At 31.5% G+C, this 13,516-nt stretch overlaps 5 protein-coding genes across 5 annotated transcripts, besides 2 other annotated features; all 5 read right to left on the bottom strand.

Moving 5' to 3' along the window:
* Positions 1–139: 139 nt before the first annotated feature.
* TVAGG3_0826730 (sensory perception of sound protein family) lies at positions 140–1,982 on the bottom strand (the record flags this gene model as incomplete). The annotated part of the gene is made up of 1 exon (XM_001305424.2): positions 397–1,833. One exon carries the CDS (start codon positions 1,831–1,833, stop codon positions 397–399), a length of 1,437 nt encoding a protein of 478 aa, XP_001305425.1.
* A 495-nt stretch (positions 1,983–2,477) lies between these two features.
* Positions 2,478–3,399: a mobile genetic element.
* A 43-nt stretch (positions 3,400–3,442) lies between these two features.
* Positions 3,443–4,737, bottom strand: TVAGG3_0826750 (amidinotransferase family; the record flags this gene model as incomplete). Its single annotated transcript, XM_001305425.1, has 1 exon — positions 3,477–4,730. The coding sequence occupies one exon, from the start codon at positions 4,728–4,730 to the stop codon at positions 3,477–3,479; it is 1,254 nt and encodes a 417-aa protein (XP_001305426.1).
* Positions 4,738–5,762: 1,025 nt separating this feature from the next.
* TVAGG3_0826760 (beta1,4 mannosyltransferase family) lies at positions 5,763–7,384 on the bottom strand (the record flags this gene model as incomplete). Its single annotated transcript, XM_001305426.1, has 1 exon — positions 6,135–7,271. The coding sequence occupies one exon, from the start codon at positions 7,269–7,271 to the stop codon at positions 6,135–6,137; it is 1,137 nt and encodes a 378-aa protein (XP_001305427.1).
* A 158-nt stretch (positions 7,385–7,542) lies between these two features.
* Positions 7,543–8,238, bottom strand: TVAGG3_0826770 (hippo signaling; the record flags this gene model as incomplete). Its single annotated transcript, XM_001305427.2, has 1 exon — positions 7,598–8,233. The coding sequence occupies one exon, from the start codon at positions 8,231–8,233 to the stop codon at positions 7,598–7,600; it is 636 nt and encodes a 211-aa protein (XP_001305428.1).
* A 572-nt stretch (positions 8,239–8,810) lies between these two features.
* Positions 8,811–10,738, bottom strand: TVAGG3_0826780 (outer arm dynein light chain 1 family; the record flags this gene model as incomplete). The annotated part of the gene is made up of 1 exon (XM_001305428.1): positions 8,831–10,723. One exon carries the CDS (start codon positions 10,721–10,723, stop codon positions 8,831–8,833), a length of 1,893 nt encoding a protein of 630 aa, XP_001305429.1.
* A 525-nt stretch (positions 10,739–11,263) lies between these two features.
* Positions 11,264–11,296: a mobile genetic element.
* Positions 11,297–13,516: the final 2,220 nt, after the last annotated feature.

Genomic DNA, 13,516 nt, shown 5'->3' on the forward strand with positions numbered 1-13,516 from the left:
TATATTTCTTTCCTATGTGTAATTTGATCCATCCATATTATATCAGACTTGTTTCACCGTTCTGAACATACTTACATGAAAATTATGGATTTTATTGACACATTTGATAATTAGCACCAAAAATTCTTATCCTCTTCAGCCATTTTTTTTGTTGTGATTTCCCAATATGATTTACATGCAAAAATATAAAGACAGGGTGATATCAAATAGAATTTCAAAGCCTTTCTGGTTCATGATTGGAATAATTTTTTATATTTTTTATTGCTAAGCTTCCAAACCTATTTTCCTAGTACTATGAGTTGGACTGCCTATCATATATTAGTGAGCTAAAAAATATGAAAGGTTTTGAATAAAAAAAGTTTATTTATTTCGAAATAAATAAATAAAGGGCGGTCCTCATGGGACAATATCCACATCAGGACCATTAGTCTGGGTAGCATAAACGATTGAGTCATCCTTTGTCTGATAATCGACGGTTCTTCCCATCATTTTTTCATCAGCAACAGCTCCTGGAGCTGGGATTTCCTCTTCTGTTTCTGCTGATCCAGTGTCAGATCCGATATCGTTCTTATAATCATGATTCTTTCGGATGACGAAGAAGTAGACAACAACAATGATAACTACAATAACAACTATTACAACAATGACAATAGCGACTATTGCTCCTGAACCAAGTCCACCCTTTTCTGCTTTTCTTTCATCTACATTTGCTGGCTGGCCGCTGCTTGAAGAGATTTGAGTGGGTTCTTGTGTTGGTTTTTCTGGTTCTTGTGTCGGATTTTCTGGTTCTTGTGTTGGTTTTTCTGGTTCTTGTGTTGGTTTTTCTGGTGCTGGTGTTGGTTTTTCTGGTGCTGGTGTTGGTTTTTCTGGTTCTTGTGTTGGTTTTTCTGGTGCTGGTGTTGGTTTTTCTGGTTCTTGTGTCGGATTTTCTGGTTCTTGTGTTGGTTTTTCTGGTGCTGGTGTTGGTTTTTCTGGTTCTTGTGTTGGTTTTTCTGGTTCTTGTGTTGGTTTTTCTGGTGCTGGAGTTTCATTTGGATCAGCTTCTTGAACATTATGGAATTCTGGGTTGCAGACAAGGTGAGAAAGTGTTGCGTGACCAGAAGGAACACCTTTCTTACTGTAACCAAAGAGATGAGCAGAAATATTAATATCATAGTTTGTGAAACTGAATGCATCCATTGTAACTGTGGAGTTAAAGTAGTAGATAACAGACATGTTTGCATATTCTTGCTTGACGTGGTCAAACGATATATGTTTCAGCGAACCAGTGCAATATTCTAATTCAACTGCAACAGCATATGCAGATCCATTAACAACGTTGATGTACGATACATCTAAATCGCAATGGCCTGCGTAAAATGCAAAGCAATAAGAGCAAGCACAGTTGGATATATTAGAATCAGTGAAATGGAAAGTAGTTGATTCAATTCTAAGAGGTCTTTGGTTTGCATCAACAATTTCGCCTGGACATTTATCAAGAGTAACAGACTTGATGGTTGTGTGAGAGGTTTCAATGCTGTCCGCGTATACAAACTGTCCCCACTTGAACGTTTCGTCCCCGCTCTGACCTGTACGACAGTTTTCGGCAGTGGTGGTATTAATTTCAAAGGTTTGATATTTTTGTGCCCTAATGGCTCCACCCGATCTGTCAGCATTGCAGTTGAGAAAACGGCATGCAATTATGAATAGTGCACCATTGCCATTATTGTAGTTGTAGTAGATAGCAGAACCTTGGTTACTTGATGTGCTGAGATTCTGGAAAATACAATTTTCCAGGGTATAGGTTTGTTTATCGAGCAATACAGTTCGCGTCTTTGGCGTTAATTCCGTCATTATGGAATGTGATTTTGAATTTTTATCTACCGAAGATTGAATACTATTGAATTAACACAATTCTTTCATATCAAGCTTATAACTAGAATGTTATATATTACTATAAATTATAAGAGTTAATCTGACATATTGAATTTATTCTGAGAGTATAAACTTTAAAATATATTCTAATAAATAGAAATTATAAAAATGAAGTCAATTAATTTTGACACAATTGACATAGTTTTGAGAACTGATCGATTTATTCATTCAAAAATATCAAATCTTCTTATCTAAAAATTCATCTCTAATATAAAATGCTAGTATATTTTCATTTTAAGAAATAACGTCCATTAATTTCTGTTAGTTTATGAGAAAAAACTGCGTAAAAAGTAAAATAGATTTTTGTGACGATGTTTAATAAATTTATTCAAAAATCATCGGCTATAAAAAACAATAACTTCGAAAATGTTCCAATACTGGGGATCTTAGCAATATCAATTTTTCGTGAACAACATTTTTGAATGTTTTTTTTTTTGATGCCTGAAATAGAAATAAGGAATCGTTTATGAAACTTAAATCCATACTTTATTGACTTTTTAACACTTAAATATAACAAGGAACCAAAAAACACCTTTATAACTCAACCCCATTTTAAATTGAAAAAAGGTGACCAAACTATTTTTTGAAAGTCCGCCATAACTTTAATGGTACTATTTCAGCGTGTACAATGAATACAAAAATTCTAAGAGTGCCACATAAAATAGTACTTTAGACTTGAGTTAATGCTACCAAGCAAATGTTAAAAAGATGACTTTAGTGTTTTGATAATCAAAGATTAAAATCATTATTGTCTAAATCAATAATCATAACGACAGAAGTTAATGTTTTTTCATCAGTGCTTTAAATCCACTTTTAAAAGTATACCTCAAAAATCAAAATATCAAAAAAAATTGGCCGATAGGTTTGGCTTTAATTTTTGTCTGCTTTTATGATTTGATATGGATGTTATAATTTTAAAAGTTGAGCCAAATTCACCAATAGATTTTTGAGATTTGCAAATACTCAATAATTTTCAGCGTGTTATCTTTTATTAAAAGAACTATTTGGTTTCAGTATCATATAAATTGATATTTACTTTCTATTTGAACCTTCATTTAGCTAATGATTTAATAATACAGATTTCATCTAGTCCTTATAAGAGAATTTTGAATTTGTTATAATAAAAAAACAAACAGATATAGCTTACACTTCTATAATAAAGATACCTTTTATAGAAATCAGTATGAAATGTGTTTTGGCTTATTGGAAGCATATCAGACATAATCGCCATAATCAAAAAATCTATATACCCAATAAGTAATAAATTTGTCGATATAGATTTTCCATAAAATTAGTTTTTAGTCTGATCTTAAAATAAATTTAATTTTTTATAAAAAAAATCACATTTAAAAGTACCTTTTTAGTAGCTCGAAATCCTGTTGGTGGATTTGGGGCGTACTTCAAAATTAGCTTTTCTTCTACATATGCAAGCTATATTTTAAATATGGAGCAAATCGGATCGGCGAAAGGAGTTTAGTTACCTTTAATTGAAATTCAATTTTTTGTTTTCATACGATAAGACAAATAATCTGTAAATAGAAATTGTTTAATTAATCATTAATTTACTTATGTTGGCGAAGTACTTGAGATGCGCAATGTGCACCACCATACATCGCTGTAATCTCGTGGAAATCGAGATAATGAACTTCACCATCGAAGCCACGTTGTTTGAGAGCTTTTTCGACCTCTGGATTGATAGCAAAAACGATGTCTTTGCCATTCTTGTTCTTTCCGAGGTGAAGAAGGTTAATGAAGTAGTCTTCCTGCTGCTTGAATGAAGCTGGAACTACTTCGAAACCTTCTTTCTTCAACCATTTTCCGAATGGAAGCTGAGAAACTTCTTTGTAGCTGTTGACACCATCTCTGACGAATTCACGAGCAATACGTATGTATTTCGGATCATCTTCGGCAATCTTGTCAACGCAGACGCATAGTTTTTCTGATGCGACGTTGAAATATGTGTCAAGGTGCATTCTCTGTTGGTTCTTATCGTAGAGGTCTTCGACAACAATGAATCTCTTCGTACCGAGTAAGTCTTGATTCATAAGTTGCTTAGCAGCAGTCATATTTGTTCTTAATCCAACACCAAGCATGCAGTAATCCTCTGAAATCGGGATGAAGTCGCCGCCTTCGAGTGTGCCTGGTCCATTGATCTGGCCGACTGGTTCGATTCCGAGCTCTGCCCAGACAACTTTCATCAACTTGTTTTCATCACGTCTCTGCTGTGCTCCGAAGCGTCCGATGACAACACCTTTAGCTGTTGTTATCTGTTGATCACGTGTGAAAACTGTATTTGCCAAAGGCAAAAGTGGCAATTTATCGTAGTGGAAGCCTGTTGATGAATTTTTATCGACATCAATCTTAACAGATGGATGCATGAAAATCAAATCGATCAAATTATCTTTTGACAAGCGGCTCAAAGAGTAGCTAATGTAATCTTTTGTAATTTGCTTCCTCATTTGCTCTGTAGGAATGCCAGGGACAACATCAAACTGGAGATCAGTGAAATCAATGAGTGTGCTTCTCAGTTTTTCAACCGGCATTTCTTTCAGAATTTCACGGACGGTCCAAACCTTAGCGCCGCAGGCATCATGAAGAGCCTTCCTGAATAAGTTATGGCACTCTACAGCTTTATCTGGATCTGGTGGATTTTCATAGAGGAAAGCCGATAAATGGAAAGGAAATCTTGTTTCAACGCCTGGACAATGAGTAATGATATCTGTTGGATGGTCAAACTCTGAAATCTGGCTGAATGATTTCACCAATGGCTTCTTGAGTTGAAGGTTGGACGAAAATCTAGAGATACTTTGCAGCATTTGTTTTGGAAAAACGATGAATATAAAAAAAATTTTCTCGACGATAGGAATTTTTGGCTGAAGTAAAAATGCATATATATCATTTAATATTAAGAAAATCAAAAATCGATTACGATTTTTTCTACAATCAAATTGAGAAGAGTTTGACATTATTTCAATGATCGTTGAATTTTGTAAGAGTTGGAAATTTAATATATGATTGATTGATAATTAGTCAAAAAGAGTTAGAAAAACTAACTACAATGCAGAATTCGAATTATCCTTCGACTGAGGTTTTCCTCCCTTTCAATGAAATTGAAAGAACTTTGGAGGAATATATATATACATGTTTAATAGGGACGAATGCAAAAAGTCAATTAGCATATAATATAATGCTTATATTTAGTAAAATTAATATACATTTCAAGGCTAGATTTCGAGAAAAATTGAAATCGTGATTTTTTGAGTGGCAATAATATTCGTAACTATATATAGTATCCAAATAATATATTATTGTGTATTCTGAAGTTTACGCTTTTTTACAAGTTATCAAAAATATTTTGCAATATCTTGCATAACCCATTATTTGGTACCATTTTTAATTGAATGAAACCTAGCGGTCATTCAATTTATTGTGTCGATGATTCAAAAATTTTGAGAAAGTATTTCTGGAAATATGAGTCTTTATTATTATAAATAAAAAATAAGGCGACCCGCTCTTGAACCCTTGCCTTTAGAAAATTCTACATGACAGTCTTGTCAATTATTACATTATCAATAACCATACAATAATGAATTCACAATCATTGTACCATGTGCATTTTAAAAATTCAAAATTTAATACTATTAAAAGGTTTAGTGATATATCTTTCTGATTGTTTGAGCTTTTAAGATAGAAGATCACTATGCTACATCCAGTTATATATCAACCTTCTTGTCTTGCTGTAAATTTGGCAATAAATCGGAAATTTGCATGATAAATATTACTGATATAATGTATACTATAACAAATGCAACAAAGATTCAAAAATTTTAAAAATTCCACAGTGTTTAGTTTACATTATCATTCTTTAATGAATAAACATAATATACAAGAGTTCATTGGTTATTCTTTTTCATCGAAATAAAATGTTTCGATCATTTGGGATTTGCAAATTCATTAACATAAATTGGTAATACAAGTCATTTAATCCAACATACCTGGAAGTAAATAATCATTTCAATCATATATATTTGTTTAAGGTGTTATTAATTTTTACAATTTTTTTTTACACTCTTGTGAGCATTAATTATTAGAGAACAATATATAGGAAGTATACCCAATATCAAATAGAAGGTATTCTTCCTGGAAAAAAGAATATCGTTGATATTTTCCAAAATCTTTTTCAATTTCTTAAATTTCCTACATACATTAGGCTTCAACAATCAAGTGAAAAGATTATTTAGTTGTGGAGGTGACTCATTTTTCAAAATTTTCATAAAAACATCATAAGCATCTTCAAAATGAGAATTATACATCTCAAGGAGCTTTCTTCGCATCTTTACAACATTTTCATTACGTAAAACTTCTAATAATTTCTTGGAAAAATTTTCATTTTCAGAAACTAAAAAACCATTATCATTATTAGTAATTTCTTCTGATATACATCCGAAATGATTTGCAATAATTGGAACTCCAGCGCCAATAAAATGAAATAAAGCTTGTGGAGGATCCAAAACAAAAGAAGAAGATAATATAATACCGACATTGCATCTCTGAAGTAATTCGAAGTAATTGGGATCAGATAATGATATGTATTTATATGTAATGAATTCTGATTTATGATTTTTCAAGATTGTATCAGCAGACGTAACACTTTTCGATGTTCCAAAGATATAAAAATCAATTTTCATCTGATGTTCTTCAAGATCTTTCATAATTTTGTTCAATTTCAAAATTTCTTCTGTTTTTGAATAGGGATACATGTATCCAACAATATGATTATTCATAAATTCTACTCTGTTACTTAAATCTTTAACTCGCATTGGTATATTTCGAATTAAAAACGATTTAATTCCTCGAAAATGTAGAATCATTTGTTTTGCTTGAGTAGGAACAATATTTACATTTGAAAGCTTAAGAAGCATTGTTTCTACAGACTTAGAAACAACAAGATATCCTTCATTGGCAAGTGTGTATTGACCAAGTTCAAATATAAGTCTTATATGGAATAATTTCGTAACGATCCATGATACTATTGTCTCTTTGATAATATGGTGAAGATAAACAACGAATATATCTATTGTTGGCAGTTGGATTAAAATTCCAATTACTTGAAATAGTGTAAATATAAATGAAAATGGTAAAAATAAATATCGCATTAAAAATAAATTCATTGGAAATGGAGTTATTCGCTTGACTGATAGATTTGGTGTATTTTGTATATCTCTCGGAAATTTTGAAGACCCTAAACCAATAACATATATATGATTCTCCGGAACTTTTGATAAAACTTGAATATGTGAGATTATTTGATGGTTATTTGCATAGTCATCTAATGTAAATAAGATGCAATTCGGCATTAAATAATCTGAAAGGGGTTAATTCAACAAGGAACACTTCAAACAACTACAAAATGCAGTTGGGACATTGATAACGAATATAAATATAATGAAACAAGAAAATCATATTTGAAATTGGTAAATAAATTTGATTCGAGATATGATTTCGTATGTATAAAACAGATTTTATGAGGAAATTGTAGTAATAATGTCTTTAGTAAGAATTTTAAAGATAAGAAAAGAAAAAATTAAGGTATTAAAAAATTTTAACGCTATTATTTATTTGATTGCCACAGAACCGGTGTCTTTGTAATTGAAATAATGATTAATTATAAGGAAAAGACTGTTTAGGCGATCTGAGCAATAAGATCCTTAAGTGGAGCGAGCTGATCTTCTGGGATTAAATCGAACTCCTTTGAGAAGAGAATGAAGTGGCGGAAGGATGTGTTTAAGTGAGCCTCAGCGCCGACAGCCTTAACGTGATCGAGGTGATGGTAGTAGATGTGAGCGTAGATTCTGAAGAGACGAGCGAAGATCTTGGAAACCTGGGAGCGGAAGTCCTTTGGGAATGGAACAGATGGATCTGATGGGAAGATCTTTTCATCATCAATGATGGACTCTGCCCATTGCATGAGGTTAGAAATGTATTCTGGGGCTGGAAGTTCTGTTGGCTTCTTGAACTTCTTGCCATCCTGCCAGGCGTACTTGTATTGGGATCCTGCAGTCATTTCTGGGCATGATGTTGGTGTGCAGTGCTCAACAATTGGTGAGTAGAGGCAGTTGATTTGATTGTAGAATTCGACAACATTCATAGCAAGCCAGTCGTTAAGGTTCTCGCCTTCTGGGAGCTTAACAGCTGTCTTGAGATCGCCAGCACCTAATGTGGCCTGTGAAATTTGCTGAAGACGGTAGCTTCTAGACTCTGGGCCAACCTTCTTGTTTGGGCGGAAAGTGCCCTGGTCACGCTTCATCCAATCGAACATTTTCGAAAAGTGATAGACGATAAAAATTTATTTGAATTTTGCCCTTCGATGAGGCAGAGAAAGGGTAATTATCGATAACTTATTTTCATGTTTTTAGTTCCAAATCAAACAATAGTCACATCATTTGCCCTTTTATTCAAAATTGAATGTCAAACATGTTCATGTGAAGTGAACATTTGATTGATTGTAATGAATCAAAATGGAGCATTAATGACATTTATATGGCATGTCAGCCAGGATAATCATTAATTTCCGAGTCAACTCGAAAGATTTGTCATTGAATCAAATTTTAGAAATAGAAAAAAGCTTCCTTTCTATTGGTATGTGACAGCTGAGCTATGAAAACGTATGATGATGCGTTGTTCATGTTAGTTGAGGAATTTCATTTCAAAATTGTTGGTTTTAGCAAGTATGAACTTATATTTTTCTCCAAATTTTCATTATGATTTTCATTTATTATTAAATCATGATTCATTCTTGTAATCACATAAAATTATTTGTTTTGTTACTTATTTTTGAGAAAGATTAACATATTTATTTTTACAGCAAAACAAACAGATATAATATAAAGTAATGTCAAATAATTCTTAATATCATTTAAATTAAACTGCTCATTGTTCCAAAACTTTCGACTTCTGGGATCGATAGTGAAGCAAGACTTCCAGAACCTGCATATGCTTCAGCTGAATAAAAGTCTATTCTTTTTTGAAGAATATTTTCTTCGGAATCTCCTTCTACAGTTCCTGATTCATAAATATCTTCTTGTGGAGGAACTAAATCATCAGAATCTTCTAAATCAAGTTCACTTACAAACCTCATTTTCGATGATTGAGGTGGTGAAGAAATATAGCTATCCTTACTGTAACTATCAGAAGAGAGAACTGATTCTACGCGAGGGATGGACTTTTGGTTCTTTTTGCTTAGAACCCTCTTCGATTTCTTTTTTCCATTTGGTAAACTTTCGTATTCGTAGGAGTAAATAAACTCTTTGTCAGACTTTGGACTATAGTTAGCAGAACTCTTCCTTTTTTGTCTATTCTTTTCAGTTTTTTCAAGATCAATTCTTTGGGCATCGTTTCTAGATGTATATCCATATAATTTGTTCTCCACAAGATGTTTTGATAATGGAATAACACTTTTACGCTTTTTGTGAGTTGAGTCAGTAGAAATTACTGAAGAATCAGATTTTGGTTCGCTTATAAGTCCAAATCTACTTGAAGATGAGTTTGACTCTGATGCTATAGAAGAACGAGATGCAGATAATTCGCGAATTGGTTGGAAATAATTTCGATCAACCTCCCAGGAATTTGCTGATGACTCAGAATCCAAAGAATTGCTACTAATAGGTGGAAAATAAGCGCTACCTTCACTAGTTTCAGCTGATTTTGTTGAAGAATAATAAGAATATTCACTTTTTTCAGAATTCGTAGACTGTTTTGATGAATTTGTCTCTTGCTTGACTTCTAAATTTGTCTTTTCATATCCCTTCTCTCCAATTTTAATTGGACTTCCGTATTCATCAATATTTTCAGAAATATTTTCTTCTTCTTGGAGATTTTCCTCTTTTTCGGAGCTTGACTTATTATATTCTGGTTCAATATCGTTAATTTTTTCTTCTGTTTGAAGATTTGTCTGTTTAGAAGTTTCATTATTTGCGATGTTTGATTCAACTTCAGATTTAATAAAATTTTGCTTTTGCTTCCTACTTTTAGAGATAATTTTCTTCACTTCATTAAGTATATCTTCATGATTTGTAGTATGAATTCCTATACAACCTAAAAGATCAGAAATTCTATCAGTATAGTCATCACTTTTGTCTATTATACCTAATTGCTTTTCATACTCTTCAAACATCTGCGTTTGCCGTTGAAGTATTTCTAATTTTCGTTTTGTAAAGGGATTTTGAGTTGAATTTGTTGTTTGAATAATAATACGTTCATATCTAACACTAGAAGAAGCCTGAGAAACTTTAGAAGATACTCCTAGGATGTCAGCAATAGAATTTAATTCGGTATCACTAGGACATGGATATATGAATTCCCATCCCCTATCTAGTAGTTCTCTTACAATTTTTGGGTATTTTTGTGCTTTTATGAGAATATTTTTTGGTATTGTTTTATCATTAATTAGTCTGAGTTGATTTCCGAAAGCAACAACAAGCTGAATCATGTAATTTTCTTTACGAGAAAATGGTGTATTCTCAACATTGATGTTTGAAGCATTCTTAACGGACAAAAAATTATATAACGATGTAAATTTTGAATTTCTGAGGTTAATTTGCATAATATTAGGCTGAAGATCAAGTCCTTCAAATGATTTGACATTTGTATATGAAAGATTTAGTACTTTCAGAGTTGGGCGTTTACCAATTGAAGATAAGTCTACATTTTCTTCTCCGCTTAAGTCGAGTACTCCTTTTGATAGATAAATTTTATAATTATCTTCATTCTTACTATTTGATCTCGTTTTATAAGGTGAAGTTAAATCCATAATGATAAATATTTGCCATGTAAATCATTTTTGACAAACTGTCAATTTATAAGAGGACTTGAAACTTGATTATTCAACAAAGTTGCAGTAATGGCATCGAGAAAATATTGGTATTACAGAAGTAGTTTAGTAATGGCATATAACTAGCTATATAATTTAGTCAGCCCCTCAAAGAACGAATCCAAAATTTACTTAAACATTCCAAGAACGAAAACACTAGTTGGAACATATACAAGCATTCATTATCCATTATCTACTTCACAGAAACTTCAATTCTTAATTATATGATAATTATTATTTGAATTTAACAAAATCCACATTCTATGCAAAGAACTTTGATTAAGATAATTTAATGATTTGTGTGTCAATAACAAGTATTTATTTCTTAGAATAATCTTGAATCTATGATAATTCCAATTCTTTTTAAGAGTTCGCCTTCAATTCCGGTGTTTAAGGTTAAATCTCAATGGCTCCTCTCGCCAACTATCATTATTTTTAATTAAAGTTAAATGAGCATAAGTGCAAGCTTAATTGATTTGATTAAGGGTGCACTTACCACTTTCTGACATGCTCCCATAATATCAATATATCTTTTTTGTGATTGCAAAAAAGAATAACAGTAATATAAGGTACTAGGTAGTAATTTAAAATAACTTCTTTCCGAACAAAGTTAATGACTTTTTACCTTAGAAATTTTGAATAAAAAACTACCCAGATTTGCTTTACTTTTACCACTCCCCATGTAATTTCTGGGGAAAACGATAATTCATTTTTTTTATGGATGAATAGATCGTTTTCCTAGAAAGGACCTCATATCTCTGGCTAAAAAGAGTGTCAGATCCTAAATAGGTTATTGATCTAGTGTACAAATCCAATAAAAAGCCTATTTTTTTGGCTTTTTTGGTGCTCATTTTTTCGAAGATCTACATGAATATGGGGAAACCATCGGATTTTTTTGGTTAACCCACATCTTCATGTAGTCTGGACTATCTTTCCTCGAAGGACCTCTTTACGGGTGTAAAAACTCATAAAGTTCTCAAAAGATTCATTCTCGATCTCCATGCTGAAAGAATTTACAATAAAAAAGAGATCTACGCATCAAACTACAGCCATAAATGAACTGAACCCCTAAAGCTCAGCTCTTAGTTTATCAAAAACGTCGAAATCCTTCTCATTGCAATCAAAATTTCTCAATAACTCATAAGAAAAATCGAATTTTGATTAAGCCGATGTTATAGGTATCACAAATACTACAAACTTGAGCAATATCGAAATTGCCAGCAAAAGTTTGAAATTGCATTGCTCATATTTGTTTTGTAAACTAAAAATCTGCTTATATTATTCATTAATTTTTTATATATTATTCATATACTTTAATAAAAACAATACTATTTCACCTTAAAAATGAATTTCATAAGTCAATATTATTTTTTTGAAAATGTATCAATTTTCGATTAAAACAACATGAGAATAAAATTTACGCAAAATTATTTTAAAAAATGGTTTTAAAAATTTACAATTGATTAAGAATCAGATTGCAAGAAGTTTTGAAGTTTAATTTTAAGAAAAAAAATTCGGATATTATTCATGGATCTAAGTAATCTGATATTTGAGTATCGGCACTATGCATAAAACATATATTTATAGTTTTTTTGGATTTTTATGATTTTAAATATATTCAAATTTGGCAATCCAATAGATTTTTAAAAAATAGGTAAATAAAAATAGATTACATATGCAGCAGATTTAGAACATGAAACAAATCTTATAGTGACCCAAAAAAAAATTCATGATCCAAAAAAGAAAAAAATTGGCTAAATCGGAATCAAACCTTAGCATAACGAATCATTATGTCAGATGTTTCCACTACACTACACCGGCAGTTCGAAAAATACCCTTGGTGGTTCTATTTAATAGCTACTCCCAACGATAGGCGGTGTCCCCAGCTTTCGAGAGGTGGTAAAAGTAAAGCAAATCTGGGTAGTTTGTCAAAAAGTTATTAGTGCACCCTTAAGAGAAAATACTTATTTTCCGCATACATGTAAAGGACTGTCATAAGAAATGTTCTCTTTTGGATATTATTCATTAGTTCAAAACCTTGAAAATTTTAAAATACTAATGGTTATAAAAATAGAAACCATGCATAGAGCATAATGCACGAACTTTGTCGGTTACACCTTCATTTGATTATTGTGATAAAGGAAATAATGTTGATGTGATACGATTTTGAGTTTTTGCTTATAACTTCATTTGTAGTAAAGATATTAATGATATTGAAAAATATATTAGTAGTATAAATAGTAAGGTTTTTATCATTGTGATATAGAAGTTCTATGCTTGTCAAAGTTGTATAACACAGAGTTGAAAAGTTCGAACTCACGGAATTATCTAGTCCATGATTGTTCCATATAAGGTACTGTAGGAATGACATCAAGTCACAAAACACTAAATATTTTACAGAAAATATTTGGTACTTGTTAAAAAGTGACGAAATGCAATTACCAAAACTAAAGACAGATTACACTACCATCTCACTAGATTCTGCTTATAGTCAAATGAAAACTAATTCAATGTTTATAGATTCTATCAAAAATAGCCATATTCAAAATTTAATTAGATATATACCTAGTGTTTTGTATTGGGTTTAAATCAATAAAACGTATCTAGTACAAAACTTCAAGAGTTATACTAAAAGTTTGACAGAACAAATCTTGAATGAAAAAAAAAATTTATGAGTTTAGTAAAACAATACAAAGAGAAGTAAAGAAATGATATAAATAATGATAAACAATT

Source organism: Trichomonas vaginalis, chromosome VI (assembly GCF_026262505.1).
Source record: "Trichomonas vaginalis G3 chromosome VI, whole genome shotgun sequence".
NCBI classification, from domain to species: Eukaryota; Parabasalia; order Trichomonadida; family Trichomonadidae; genus Trichomonas; species Trichomonas vaginalis.